The sequence below is a fragment of the Montipora capricornis genome, chromosome 4, assembly GCF_036669925.1.
Source record: "Montipora capricornis isolate CH-2021 chromosome 4, ASM3666992v2, whole genome shotgun sequence".
NCBI classification, from domain to species: Eukaryota; Metazoa; Cnidaria; class Anthozoa; order Scleractinia; family Acroporidae; genus Montipora; species Montipora capricornis.
The window spans coordinates 7,919,113-7,934,112 of NC_090886.1; the positions used below are offsets into that span (position 1 = coordinate 7,919,113).

At 39.2% G+C, this 15,000-nt stretch overlaps 1 protein-coding gene and 1 long non-coding RNA gene across 2 annotated transcripts in view; one reads left to right on the plus strand and one right to left on the minus strand.

The window, feature by feature from the left end:
- Nucleotides 1-10,491, plus strand: part of LOC138045431 (tetratricopeptide repeat protein 28-like) — a 36,467-nt gene extending 25,976 nt beyond the window's left edge. Inside the window, exons 2-4 of the mRNA XM_068891939.1 lie at nucleotides 5,799-8,378; nucleotides 8,478-9,897; nucleotides 10,362-10,491. Coding sequence (XP_068748040.1) covers nucleotides 5,799-8,378; nucleotides 8,478-9,897; nucleotide 10,362 — 4,001 coding nt within the window. The 3' untranslated portion in view covers nucleotides 10,363-10,491. The remainder of the gene's footprint in view (nucleotides 1-5,798; nucleotides 8,379-8,477; nucleotides 9,898-10,361) is intronic.
- A 1,697-nt stretch (nucleotides 10,492-12,188) lies between these two features.
- LOC138045446 (uncharacterized) lies at nucleotides 12,189-14,407 on the minus strand. The gene is made up of 3 exons (XR_011131584.1): nucleotides 14,300-14,407; nucleotides 12,939-13,022; nucleotides 12,189-12,274 (listed from the first exon to the last, which is right to left on the minus strand). It is a non-coding gene; the product is annotated as an uncharacterized lncRNA (long non-coding RNA).
- Nucleotides 14,408-15,000: the final 593 nt, after the last annotated feature.

The following is a 15,000-nucleotide window of genomic DNA, read 5'->3' on the forward strand; positions in this document are numbered from 1 at the left end:
AATTAAACACTGGCAGAAATGACTTAATGTTACAAGCGTTTACTGCAAATTTGCAGTGTTACTCGCCATGCACGTGTTACATGTTATTTCATTGTTATGGTTCTTTTTACCCTCAGGAACAATAGGTGGTTTTACCTGACGTCACAGCAGCCATGTTGGTGCACAGAACAATAGAGAAAGAATTATTTTGCAAAACATGAGGCATAATTTGCTATTGTTTTGTGCACCAACATGGCCGTCTCATCACGTGATTGAAAACCATTTATAGGATTTGATGAGTATCACAATTATAACACATACGTGCGACAATAATAATAATAATAATAATAATAATAATAATAATAATAATAATGGTTTATTGCGGAGTATCCAACAAAGTGAGGTTCTTCATCCACAATATCTACACTATAAATCAATTCTAAAAAAGTAGAATATATACATATTTACAATTGTGTTCACTGGTTAAAGTTCCTTACATAAAAGATGTCTCTTCACACTATGACAAAAGGAATTATACTCAGTTGTTTCTAATAGCTACAGGTAAAGTCTCTGCTTACGAGCCAGAAGGCTCATCAGGCCGGCGCTTATCTCCGGTTTCTGTAGCATGAAGCGACTAGGAGTATTTATACTCCCCCCTGGATGGGATGCTAGTCCATTGCAGGGTTACCCCCAGCATTACGTCGGTACCCATTTATACACCTGGGTGGAGAGAGGCACCATGAGAGTAAAGTGTCTTGCCCAAGAACACAACACAACGTCACCCCCCAAGCCAGGCCCAGAACCCAGACCACGCGATCCGGTGTCGAGCACACTAACCATGAGGCCACCGCGCCTCCCTTGCAGAGTATCCAACAAAGTGAGGTTCTTCATCTACAATATCTACACTATAAATCAATTCTAAAAAAGTAGAATATATACATATTTACAATTGTGTTCACTGCTTAAAGTTTCTTACATGAAAGATGTCTCTTCACACTACGACAAAAGGAATTATACTCAGTTATGTTTCTAATAGCTACAGGGAGCTTATTAAAAGTAGTTGCTGCCAAGTGCTGAACAATACCTGATTCTCTCGGAATAGAAACGACAGGCGCAATCGAAGATCTTAAGCTATAAGCACTGACTTGTATAGATTTAATTTAAGATACTCAAGAAACGTATCATCATATAGCGGCTCATGAGTCAACTTAAGTATATTTAGTTCAACGTTCTTATTCACTGGAAGCCAGATCAACTTTGCGACGTCCTCCAATCCTACGAACCTTCTTGTGACAAATCCAGCGCATGCATTTTGTAGCCTCTGAAGGCGCTTCATTAGAAATGTTGGGAGGGGGTGAAAAACAGAGCATGCATAGTTCGGTATACACAGGACTAAGCCCTCTGCCAAGTGTTTCCTCGCATGAAAAGGGGCTAGATTTTTAAGCCTGTGCAGTATTGACAGTGTCCCATAAAATGAACTTAACACATGGTCTACATGCGTCTTCCAGGTCAGGTGCTGGTCCACATATACACCCAATAGCTTTCTAAAAGTCTTATGGGAATTTGCCTCTATTATAATGCAAAACATGAGCCATAATTTGCTATTGTTTTGTGAACCAACATGGCCGTCTCATCACGTGATTGAAAACCATTTATAGGATTTGATGAGTATCACAATTATAACACATACGTGCGACAATAATAATAATAATAATAATAATAATAATAATAATAATAATGGTTTATTGCGGAGTATCCAACAAAGTGAGGTTCTTCATCCACAATATCTACACTATAAATCAATTCTAAAAAAGTAGAATATATACATATTTACAATTGTGTTCACTGGTTAAAGTTCCTTACATGAAAGCTGTCTCTTCACACTACGACAAAAGGAATTATACTCAGTTATGTTTCTAATAGCTACAGGGAGCTTGTTAAAAGTAGTTGCTGCCAAGTGCTGAACAGTATCTGATTCTCTCGGAATAGAAAGTACAGTCGCAATCGAAGATCGTAAGCTATAAGCACTGACTTGTGTAGATTTAATTTAAGATACTCAAGAAACGTATCATCCTATAGCGGCTTATGAGTTAAGTATATTTAGTTCAACGTTCTTATTCACTGGAAGCCTGATCAACTTTTTTGGAACCTATCTCTGTTATATCTGTATGTGTTTATGTAAGTGGCGACCAGAGTGGATTCCGGTTGCAAACAAAATACGGAGTGTGTCTTCAGTGCTAAGTATAACTTTAACAAAAACAAGAACAAAAAGGTACACATGGGAGGGGTCGCTAGGACCAGGAGAATATGAGATAAGACAGCGAATCCCTGTACCCCCATAACAATTATTTAAAATCTATTTTTAGATTGCGCTCATGTTCCTAAGGTTTACTTTTATCTTTTTTCTCCATGTATGTATGTTAACTTTATTCAGTGATTCTACCTGCCGCAGCTCAGAAGGTAAGCTGTTCCAAAGCACCGCCCCGCTATAGCTAAAACTGTCTTTCAAAAAATGGTATTGGAACAGCAAGTTTGTTCACGGAGTCCCTCAGTGAATAATTAGTAACGTCAGATCGATTGATAAATACATCCCTTAAATACTCGGGTGTAAGACCATTTAAAAGTATTTAAAGACCATAGTGGTTTTGTGCTGCGTACCCAACTCTCTCAACTCAAGGGTATAGTAAGAAACAGCGGAAAAACGATCTTTAGTAAAAAGTATATTTTTATTCTGATTATTTTGATAACAAAATTGCTTTTTGCCTCTGGTCAAAGCGGTCTTCTAATGGCAAATAGGGTGCTTTGTTTTCGAATTTGGTTGCTTCGTTTTCGAGTTTTGAGTGCTTCATTTTCGAGTTGGGATTCGACTTCGTTTTCGACTTAGGGTGCTCAGTTCGATTTCCACCTTTTCGGGGTGCTTCGTGCTAAGTTTTTCGTTTTCGAGTGCTTTATTTTCGATACTTCCCCTGCCGTAAAGCTGTGAGAGCAGAAAAAATAAGCGCGCTGGTCTAGTCAGACAATTAAAACTAAGCATGTTTACAGGCAGTAAGGCTTATATCTGAATCGTCGGGTATTCTTAAAGCCAGAGACTTTTTTTCTTTTATCTTTACCGGGCGCAATTTCATTTTCCGTTTATTTGTGATAATGCTGGAGTCAAATCAACGTGATATCACAGAGCTGATAATAGAACGATTTCCGCAATATTTAAAACTGCAACTGAACAAATCACTTTCAGCGCCTTCGCCAAGTAAACACGATTCTTCCAAACTGCTGACGGTCTTCTCGTCCTGCTGTAATCAGTCTCTGTATTGTTTAAACGCAGTCTTTTAAATTATTTGCAAAAGGTAAGTTGAGTACTCTATAGATTATAAAACGGTTTGGGTACAATCAATTCTATCCGAACATCGCTACTTTGAAACAATGCAAATCTGGTCAGATTGTTAATCGAGATCAGGTTGGCTCAAAACTTCCTCTTCTGTTTGCTAAGCTCATTGCAAAAGGTCTTGTCACTATACCTTAGAACTTGATTTAAAGATAAAAAATGCGTGCGTTTTGCTTTTGAAACCATTACAGCTTGTTATAAGTTTTTTAAAGTTAAATTCATGCTAAATCTTTTAGATTAGTTTCACACTATGACAAAGGAACGGAAACTATGTGTATGTTTCTAGTACATTGAGGCAAAGAAAGTACTTTGTGAGGCACGGATCATTCCAAGAAAAAAAATCATTTCCATTTCGTTATTCGTGTTCCCTTTTTTATTTACGTTTTTCTTTTATTACACTGTAGATTTCGTTCTTTGGTCGCGCTCTAATTACTATGCTGTGTCTTTCTGAGTGCCTCAGGAAAAAAAGTAAGTAATTTTCAAGTTGGTCCTAATGATCTTAAATACTTTAATACTTCAGGAGTATTGAAACTAGCGCTGTATGTTTGACTATAACGGTTCGCCAACGGCTGTGATTAAAATTCAGGACGAATAAACAATATCCTAGGCCTGCAGGCTTTACAAATAACCGTAACGCCTGTTTGAATCGAAGGAAAGTTTCAGGCGCATAACTAAATTCTCTAACTTGCTCAATGAACCACTGATCCTTGGCGTGCATTCATAAATAATTATTGTGAACACGCAGTCAACTCAGTATGATCAAATAGATGAACTCTTGGTTTGCATCCACGTGATGAGAAGGCCACGTTGGTGTACAAAACAATAGAAAATGGCCTCACAAGCTTTGCATAAGAATAGAGTTAAATTCCCAAAAGATATTATTTTCGCTGCATTGTTCTGTAAACCAACATGGCCGCCGTGACGTCAGATGAAAACCATCAATAGACGAGGTAAGTTCTTGTTTGTTGCTATGGGTTTTTGTCGTCTGCAAAACAAAGGCATTTCATTGGATGAATGGTAATAACTTTTCCATTGGGGAGAGGAGGGGGGGGGAGTGGCCGAAAGGCTGTTCTACAAACAGCTCTACCCTGTTTGCGAAACAAATCCAGTGTAAATGATGCATTATTGGTTTATGGTATCCTGTCATGGCAATGAAAAGACACTCTAGTTACCTTGTTGTTGGTGGTCGTTAGAAAATGGCTTCACAAGTTTTGCATAAGAATAGAGACAAATTCCCGAAGGACATTTTAATCCATTGTGCTGTACACCAACTTGGCCGCCATAATGTCACATGCAAACCATCAATAGGACATTTTATGACGAGTCCTCTCCCCTAAGTTTTTATTTGTTAAAGTTGTCATTGTGCTGGCTTTTTAGTGATAAGTGACGTTTATACCTCTCTGATTAAATGAAACGCGTTTTGTCAAATACCTACTGGTAAGTCAAATGCTAAACAAGGTGGCATGAGTGCGTGAATATTCAAGAAGCAGTTTTTCAGAAGGAATATTTAAAGCTCTTGTTATTTCCAAAGCGTTAGTTCACCATTGTGCCAGCATTCTAGCTCACTCGGTTTTCATTGGCAACGCGATGCTGAATTTTGCAACTGCCGAACTTGATATGAGTCATTTTATTCTATTTGTTTGATCATTAAGCAAGTAAAGCACAACTGTTTTGCTCAGTGGATGACTTTTTTAAACAAAGGAGGGTGTGATTCGGAGTTATTGGTAAGCTGCAGTCATCCATGATTCAAATATGCAGAAATTGGCCTGTTGTAATTGCATCCCGGAAAGGGAATTTTCCCTCTTTCACTATTCAGTGCTCTGTGGTTCCATTAATACGCCCGTTTCTACAGTCAACCTTACTCAACCATTGTAAGTGGCCGTGACTAAACAGTTCCTGTTTCGTATCTCCTGTTCGGCTTATCCTTTAGTAAAAGGCTGAATGTGTTAGCGCAAAATGATTGAGTTTTTGCACCCACTCCTGGCTTAAATCATAAATCTTGAAGCTCAAAAAAATAGGACTGAGTCGTAAGATACGTAATGAACATGAACAAAAATGGATAATTTTCAGTACCGTCTATTTCAACGTTTCGAGAGAATGACTTGGTAACACAGAATACATGATATTGTATAACCTTTCATTACTTTAAAGAGCAGGTTAAACATCGGCGTCTTTGCTTTTTTTTCCTTCCAGCTTCATCCTTGATTTGACAATGGATCATCTCATCGAAAAAGCTTTCATAATTGAAGAATGGTAGATAGGAAGTTAGAGGCTGTAGAGCAGCGAATGCTAGAGCTTTCCATTGCAATAAGTGTAGAAGACAGGGATCGTAAAGCAAGGGCTCATTTTCATCTTGGTGGTGCTTACCTCAACCTACCTGATTATCAACAGGCCATAAAAAATTATGCACAAGCATTGCACATTTTCATAGAAATAGGCTGCAGAGCTGCGGAGGGATCAGCCTATGGAAACCTGGGCAACGCCTATCTTAGTCTAGGTAATTTTAAACAAGCCATTGAGTACTACGAAAAACATCTTAGTATTGCTAAAGATGTAGGGGATAGGGCTGGGGAGGGATCTGCCTATGGAAATCTCGGAATTGCCTATTGCAATCTTGGTAATTTTAAACAAGCCATTGAGGACTACGAAAAACATCTTAGTATTGCTAAAGAAGTAGGGGATAGGGCTGGCGAGGGATCAGCCTATGGAAATCTGGGAAATGCCTATTGCAATCTTGGTAATTTTAAACAAGCCATTGAGTACTACGAAAAACATCTTAGTATTGCTAAAGAAGTAGGAGATAGGGTTGGAGAGGGATCAGCATCTGGAAATCTGGGAAATGCCTATTACAATCGTGGTCATTTTAAAGAAGCTCTTAAGTACTACGAAAAACATCTTAGTATTGCTAAAGAAGTAGGGGATAGGACTGGCGAGGGATCAGCCTATGGAAATCTGGGAAATGCCTATCTTAGTGTAGGTAATTTTAAACAAGCCATTGAGTACTACGAAAAAAAACTTATTATTGATAAAGAAGTAGGTAATAGGGCTGGGGAGGGATCAGCCTATGGAAATCTCGGTAATGGCTATCTTAGCCTAGGTCACTTTAAACAAGCCATTGAGTACCACGAAAAACATCTTAGTATTGCAAAAGAAGTAGGGGATAGGGCTGGCGAGGGATCAGCCTATGGAAATCTCGGAATTCCCTATCGCAATCTTGGAAATTTTAAACAAGCCATTGAGTACTACGAAAAACATCTTAGTATTGCTAAAGAAGTAGGGGATAGGGCTGGCGAGGGATCAGCCTATGGAAATCTGGGAAATGCCTATCTTAGTCTAGGTAATTTTAAACAAGCCATTCAGTTCTACGAAAAACATCTTAGTATTGCTAAAGAAGTAGGGGATAGGGCTGGCGAGGGATCAGCCTATGGAAATCTTGGTAATGGCTATCTTAGTCTAGGTAATTTTAAACAAGCCATTGAGTACTACGAAAAACATCTTAGTATTGCAAAAGAAGTAGGAGATAGGGCTCGCGAGGGATCCGCCAATGGAAAACTGGGAAATGCCTATTGCAATCTTGGTAATTTTAAACAAGCCATTGAGTACTACGAAAAACATCTTAGTATTGCAAAAGAAGTAGGGGATAGGGCTGGCGAGGGATCAGCCTATGGAAATCTGGGAAATGCCTATCTTAGTCTAGGTAATTTTAAACAAGCCATGGAGTACTATGAAAAATGTCTTAGTATTGCAAAAGAAGTAGGTAATAGGGCTGGGGAGGGATCAGCCTATGGAAATCTTGGTAATGGCTATCTTAGTCTAGGTAATTTTAAACTAGCCATTAAGTACTACGAAAAACATCTTAGTATTGCAAAAGAAGTAGGGGATAGGGCTGGCGAGGGATCCGTCAATGGAAATCTGGGAAATGCCTATTGCAATCTTGGTAATTTTAAACAAGCCATTGAGTACAACGAAAAACATCTTAGTATTGCTAAAGAAGTAGGGGATAGGGCTGGCGAGGGATCAGCCTATGGAAATCTGGGAAATGCCTATCACAATTTTGGTAATTTTAAACAAGCCACTGAGTACTACGAAAAACATCTTAGTATTGCTAAAGGAGTAGGTAATAGGGCTAGCGAGGGATTAGCCTATGGAAATCTGGGAAACTCCTATCTTAGTCTAGGTAATTTTAAACAAGCCATTGAGTACAATGAAAAATGTCTTAGTATTGCTAAAGAAGTAGGGGATAGGGCTGGCGAGGGATCAGCCTATGGAAATCTGGGAAATGCCTATCTTAGTCTAGGTAATTTTAAACAAGCCATTGAGTACAATGAAAAATGTCTTAGTATTGCAAAAGAAGTGGGGGATAGGGCTGGGGAGGGATTAACCTACGGAAATCTGGGAAATGCCTATCTCAATCTAGGTAACTTTAAACAAGCCATTGAGTACTACGAAAAACATCTTAGTATTGCTAAAGAAGTAGGGGATAGGGCTGGCGAGGGATCAGCCTATGGAAATCTGGGAAATGCCTATCTTAGTCTAGGTAATTTTAAACAAGCCATTGAGTACTATGAAAAACGTCTTAGTATTGCAAAAGAGGTGGGGGATAGGAGTGGCGAGGGATCATTCTATGGAAATCTGGGAAATGCCTTTTGCAATCTTGGTAATTTTAAACAAGCCATTGAGTACTACGAAAAACATCTTAGTATTGCTAAAGAAGTAGGGGATAGGGCTGGCGAGGGATCAGCCTATGGAAATCTGGGAAATGCCTATTGCAATCTTGGTAATTTTAAACAAGCCATTGAGTACTACGAAAAACATCTTAGTATTGCTAAAGAAGTAGGAGATAGGGTTGGAGAGGGATCAGCATCTGGAAATCTGGGAAATGCCTTTTGCAATCTTGGTAATTTTAAACAAGCCATTGAGTACTACGAAAAACATCTTAGTATTGCTAAAGAAGTAGGGGATAGGACTGGGGAGGGATCAGCCTATGGAAATCTGGGAAATGCCTATCACAATCTAGGTTACTTTAAGGAAGCCATGGATTACCATGAACACAGTCTTAGTATTTTCAAGGAAATTGGAGCCTTTATAAGAGAGGGAATTGAGTGGTATTCTCAAGGTCATGATCATGAATTGTTGGGTTCCTTGAGTAATGCACTCAGTTGCTATCGTTTAAGTATAAAACATTTTGATAAAACAAGGCGTAGTCTGAAGTCAGAAGATGAATGGAAAATAAGTTTTCGTGATTCTTATCGCGTGTCATACACTGCTCTGTGGAGGACACTTTTGAAGAATGGAGAGATTGAAGAAGCTTTGTATGCAGCTGAGAAAGGTCGAGCACAGGCTTTGATGGATATTTTGAAAGAACGATACAAGATGGATGGATATTTTGAAAGATCGAATCAAACTCTTACAGCTGCATTAGAGCTTTTACCTTCACAAGCTGTTTTTGTGGCACTTGACCAGAACAAGATCACGTTTTGGGTGCTAAGAAAAGACAGCAAGATCAGCTTTCGGCAAAACGAAATCGCGAATGGAAGTGCTGATTTGTTGATGGAAACTATTTTGAAAGGGATCGGCGTAAGGGATGGTGTCAGATGCGAGAATCGTTCTTTGGATCCACTACGCAGTGACCTGTCTTACAGCAAAAAACTTATCACTGAGAAAACAGTTCTACCATCTTCATCCTCCGTTAACTCTTTACAGCCGTTGTGTGATGTCTTACTCGGGCCAATTGCAGACTTGCTGCAAGGACATGAGTTAATCGTTGTTCCCGATGGACCATTTTGCTTGGCTCCATATTCTGCATTAAGTGACTCTATCAGGATCCGCACCATTCCCTCGTTGACCGCTTTTAATGTGATCGTTGGTGCACCTGACGACTTCCACAGTAAGACTGGCGCACTGCTTGTAGGTGATCCGTGGTTGAAGGAAGTTACTAACAAGAAAGGGGAGCCCATTTTGGAACAGCTTCCATGCGCAAAACATGAAGTAGAGATGATTGGACAACTTCTGCAGACAACACCGCTGACTGGAAAAAGTGCCACGAAATCTGAGGTGCTGAAAAGTATGAAATCAGTTGCGTTAGTTCACATTGCAGCACATGGATGCCAAAAAACGGGAGAAATTGCTTTAGCCCCAAATACCGAACGGAAATCGCCAATTCCCAAAGAGGAAGACTTCATTTTGAAAATGTCGGATGTTCAGACAATTTCTCTTCGAGCAAGACTAGTTGTGCTGAGCTGTTGTCACAGTGGCCGGGGAGAAGTGAAGTCTGAGGGAGTGGTGGGAATTGCAAGGGCTTTCCTGTGTGCTGGAGCTCGGTCTGTTTTGGTGTCACTCTGGGCAATTGATGACGAGGTAACGTTGCTGTTCATGAGGAGCTTCTACCAGCACCTGGTAGATGGAAAAAGCGCAAGTAGAGCTCTTCAACAAGCAATGAAATCTTTCCGAGAGTCCAAGCAGTATTGCGCTATAAAGCACTGGGCGCCATTTGTGCTGGTTGGCGATGATGTCACGTTGGAATTTCCAAAAAAATGGTAAGTGAAGTTCGAGTTTAACTCAGAAAACAAGAATACATTCAAACTGGAAAACTGACGACAGGAATCAAATAGGCCTAAGATGGCATGATAACGAGATGGTAGCTTCGTGGTATAAACAATTCAAACTTTGCTCTAACATGCTTTAGTCACAAATGTAATTTCCACATGCCTATCACGCATGCACAGTAGCGTAAAGGATACATTTCACATTGGTGGACAAACTGTTTTCATTCACCCTTTTCCGACTTTTTGTTAACTGGTGAAGATGGCTCATTTTATCACCTCGTGATGCCTCTTTTGGTGTTTATGTTCTCCCATATATAAATCTCTAAACTTCATCTTTTGTAAGGAATTCGAAGACAGCATCGTCCTGCACGTAGCCATTCGCATAGGAGCATTGTATATGTATGCTCGAAAGAACCAGCTACATTTAGGGCTGTTTTCTTTTTTTCTTTTTCCAGAATCGATGTCGAAGATGCTAGAAGACTACCTCCCAGGGCATGACGCTTCAGTGATTGCCGAACTTGTAAAAAAAAAGAACATTAGAACGGGTTAACAATCATCGTTATGCCAGTAGAAAAAGCTCCAAAGGTTTAGTAGAAATTTACTGCGTTAACTAAACCAACAGACTGAGATTATTGTAAGTGAAATTATGACAGTAAGCTTAGGTCTATAGTAAAATGCTAGTTTTACCCGTTATTTTGATACTTCGTTTCTTTTGTAATTTCAAAAGGCAGTGTTGCTTCAGTGGCGATCAAAATGATAGTGCTATATTTCAGTTGCTAAAAATCATGTTTTATTTAGTTCTTTGAAACTGTTTTTGTTGTATGAGTGTAAGCCAGTTTCGAAAGAAAAGAAAAAAAAAACACTTCTGCTGATGACCCTTAACTTCAGGCTTTCACCGTGATAAGGAAAAGAGAAACCTTTGCAACATTCAAAGATTACAAAATAGAAGGGAAACAACGGGTGAAAGTTTTTTTTCCTATTCTTCTGCATAACAAATGAATGAAATCATCAGCAATAAAGAAGACGTTTTTCTTTTCTTAATAAATTTCCAAGTTCTTTATAGGGCGTACTCCCTCGAGTTATTGGTGGTGTTTTTAAGCAAAGTGAAAGAATGTCACGTTTGCATTCCAAAGTAGTTCAATTCCTAGAATAATAGTTGGGGAACTAACAAATCCGCTGCAAAGTTAGAAAAACATATCTGGAGCAGATTCATAGCCACCTTTACAACTGGAAAATTTTAAGGTGGCCCTGATTCCGCTTCCGCCTGCTAACCACTTTACAGCAATAAAAAATGGGGGTCACCGAGTTCGTTTCTGAGATATAAGCTCTTGAAGACAAAATATAGGGCATTTTTTTAGAAGGCTTTTTCGTTGCTATGATAAACTTTTACGTCACATTAATGAGTGCACCTTGTTAAGTCATGATTGGTGTTTTATTTGGTACCATAACATTTGATGTTATGTGAAATAATTGGGGTAGATTCAATCCTTCCAAAAAGTACAGTTGGTTGAAGGTGTTGGTGTGAGCCTCAAGGGAACGAAAGGCTACAGGCAGCCTATACTATGGCCTTTAATTTAGACCATTTCCGTCGCAAGGGTCAAACTGATGGTATTTGGATATCCGGGTCATGTAACGCAACCAAATGTTTAACATACGTTTTAAACTGAAACTCTTATTTAATATAAGGCTCTGTTGCATTTTGCGATCTTTCGTGCAACTTCTCTTGAAACGCCATAGCGAAACAAGTTGCAAGTTGCACACTTTACCATTGCCAAAAACAAGGTGACACAAATTGCAGAACCCTTCGGGGAAAGTAGAATCCATTGCTATTTTGCGCATTGGTTTACGAAAATTAGCAACGAAGGTTTCAAGCAATGCGTGCTGTGAAATCTGCCCTGCAACTTCTGTCTCAACGGATTGCGTCATCAACCAGTGAAATTATCTTCCTTTAACCTCATGAGATCATCGAAAGAGAGACAAATTGCAAGAAACGTTACCCAGTGTAACAACCGTCAAGCGAATAGCTTTGCAGTGTGAGAACTCTTGTCGAAACAAAATTGACAGACAAGTTGCTCGAAAAATTGCGAGTGTAACAGCGCCTTTATGGGTCAAGTAAGTAAGGAAACCATCTAACGTTGGATAAGACAATTCACTGTCCATTTGCTTATCATATAACTTTATTAGAAATCATAAATATGCTCGGTTTTACAAAATGTATAAAAATGTGTCTTCCAAACGCACATACAAAATAAGTTTGTGAAGGTAGAGATCTGTAGATTAATGTTTATTTTTTGAAAAATGTTACTAAAAAGTTTCGAAAACGAAAACACTCGGAAAAGTGATACTACAACACTAGGCATTAAGCACCCTGAAAAGAAAACAGTGTTTAAAGTCAGTGATTAGATGTAATAACTGTGTATGATTATCTACAGTTTGTAGGTATGGCACCGATTTTTAAAGGGTTTCCTTTCAAGGGTGTTTTCTTTTCGATAGCTTCGGTGTGGATAGTATCCAAAAAAGACGATATAGCTATGGTTTCAAAAGGTTTGCATGTGTTTCTCAATTGCTACTCCGTCCATGAAAACAGTGATTTCTTTTCGTCCTGGTGTAAACATAAAAACAAATAGTATTAAGTTGAGCCACAGACAAAGTCTGGAAAAGTTAAGTAGTCAAAATGAAGTATGCTACAACAATAAAGGATTTGTTTGGGATGCCAATATGACCGTGATTTTATTTTCTTGTTTGCGGGTGGGGGTGGAGAGGGGGATAACCCCTTCAAAAGTACTTGTTCTGGATTGCATGGGTAAGTTTTTTCTACAACTAAGCTTTTAAGTGGCTCCTGAATTAGAAAATTTACAAACGTGTACCGGCCCCTACTTCACATTTAATTTCAAGCATTAATGTGCACATTAGTCTGACATAGTATTGAGTGAATACTTTTTATGAAGACAGAAAATTCCAAGAAAAAGATCATTAATGTTTACTTGTCATGCTTTAAGCAAAACGTATTTAATGTCGTGATACTTGCATACCTCTGCCAAACGAGCTCGTTGCAATCGTACTTTTCGTTTAAAGCGTATTACACATATGACGAGGCTCTGTGCACTTGTCAATATCTGAGTAAAAAAGAGAAGACAAATAATTAATTTAGTGAGTGAAAAAAGCCAGTCAATCAGTCAGTCAGGGGTTAAGCCTGCCGTCAAACCAGACACTCATTTATCCAGTCACAGGAAATCAGCAAGCCAGTCAGCCATTAAGTCAATTACACACAAAAAAAAAATTTCCCCCTTTAGTGTCAGTCAGTTAGGCTGTCAGCCAGCCATTCTGTTAATCAATCGAGTAAACTTCGCTTTACGTACCTCCTCAAAAAAACCCATTCACTTGAGTCCTACTATGATCAAAAACTCACTTCCTTTTTTTCTGATTTTGAAAGTGTGTTTGCTTAACACCTGACTGGCAAAGATTTTCAAGCTCAGTGAGCTTTGATTTTTATCGAAAGGCTGTTTACTTTGAGTGTAAGGTCTGGATTTCACTGTCCGCCGTTACTCACGTTTAAAACTGACCGATTGGACCAAAGAGAGTTGGATCTTGAGAATGATACGTCATTTACTCACAAGCTTAAAATTTCATCGCGTAAATGCAGCTTATTATATATGCAAAACACGAGTTTAAAAGTCTAAAAGCGCGAAACTCCCGTGCTGCGTACACATGCATTGCATTCTTAAGGCCGATACACACGAGGGAGCTTGCTCCTGACACACGCTCCCGGGTAAGTATCCCAACCAGTACACACGAAGGACACGACGAGGGAGCTGAATGATGAAACAACCCGATTGGGGCATGGAAACTGTTGTGAATGAAAAAAATAAGCCAATTTGATTGGCCAACTGGAGACACGTCATGTCACGGCAAGCAAATTTCAGTACACACGAGGGAGCTTGCTCCTGAAACACACTCGTGCAACAGATTTGCCCCTGGAGCTTGCTCCCTCATATCAAACCAGTTTGATATGAGGGAGCAAAAATCGATAGCAAACGTTTTGTTGCGCAACATATTTTTTCGCTAGAAATCGTTGGTGCAGACGAGGGAGCTTTGCTCCGGGAGCGTGTTCCAGGAGCGTGCTGCGGGAGCAAGCTCCCTCGTGTGTACCGACCTTTAAACTAATGAGTCTTTCACGTCATTTTCTCCTTGATCCAGCTCTCTCAAGATTCTAGAGTTAGTAATCGCGGACATTAAATGGGAAAATTCCATTTAAAATAAACAGGTGTATTTTTGAAAAGAAGGCTTAAAACTGGGGTCACTTAGTGTTTAGTTATCATAGTTTTGAGATGCAAAGAAAAAAAATTGATTTGTTTTGGTCATAGAAGTACTTTAAACGTTCCAATTAAATTACCAGTGCAAGTTGTGAGATCCGCCATTAGCCTGTATCCCGATTGACAGCTGCATTTAAAACTGCCTGCAGTGTGGTGGCAAATGTGATCACACATGTGGCATCCCAAAATGCACTCATCGACATCTAAAAGGAAAGAAAGAAGAAGAAGAAAAAAACTAAATAAAAACCACATACGAATATTATGTCATGGCATGATAAGAATTAACAGCATTTAGCCAATTGCGACACGAGAATGATGCAAGATCGTTGTTTACCCTCCATCTCACCTCACGCATCGTGCTCGTTCATGCTCGTTTTTGGCGATTCGCGCTGTGTTAAAACACCTGTTTAAAATGGGATAGCACTTATTTCTTTATCTCAAACTGACTATTCCTTTCGCTTCATCTTAAGTAGCATTCGCTTTAAGATTCGATTGGATTCGAGGCGGGAATCGAGTCTAGAGTCGTAGAATTTCGTCTTTCTAACTTCAATATCCACTAAGCTAACGGGACAAGATGGGATGAAGTTTATTTTTTGCAAGAACTGCCACTAAGGAGATCGTCACAACAACTTAAAACTAACTCTTCTAGTTCTGTTTCTTTGTTTGTGCTCAGACCTAGATACTGTAGATCAGTGGTAAACTCTCTGGGAAACGTTGTTCAATGGCACGCTCTTCAGTAATAGAACGATAACCTTATTCCATACAGATGAGAATATTCGAT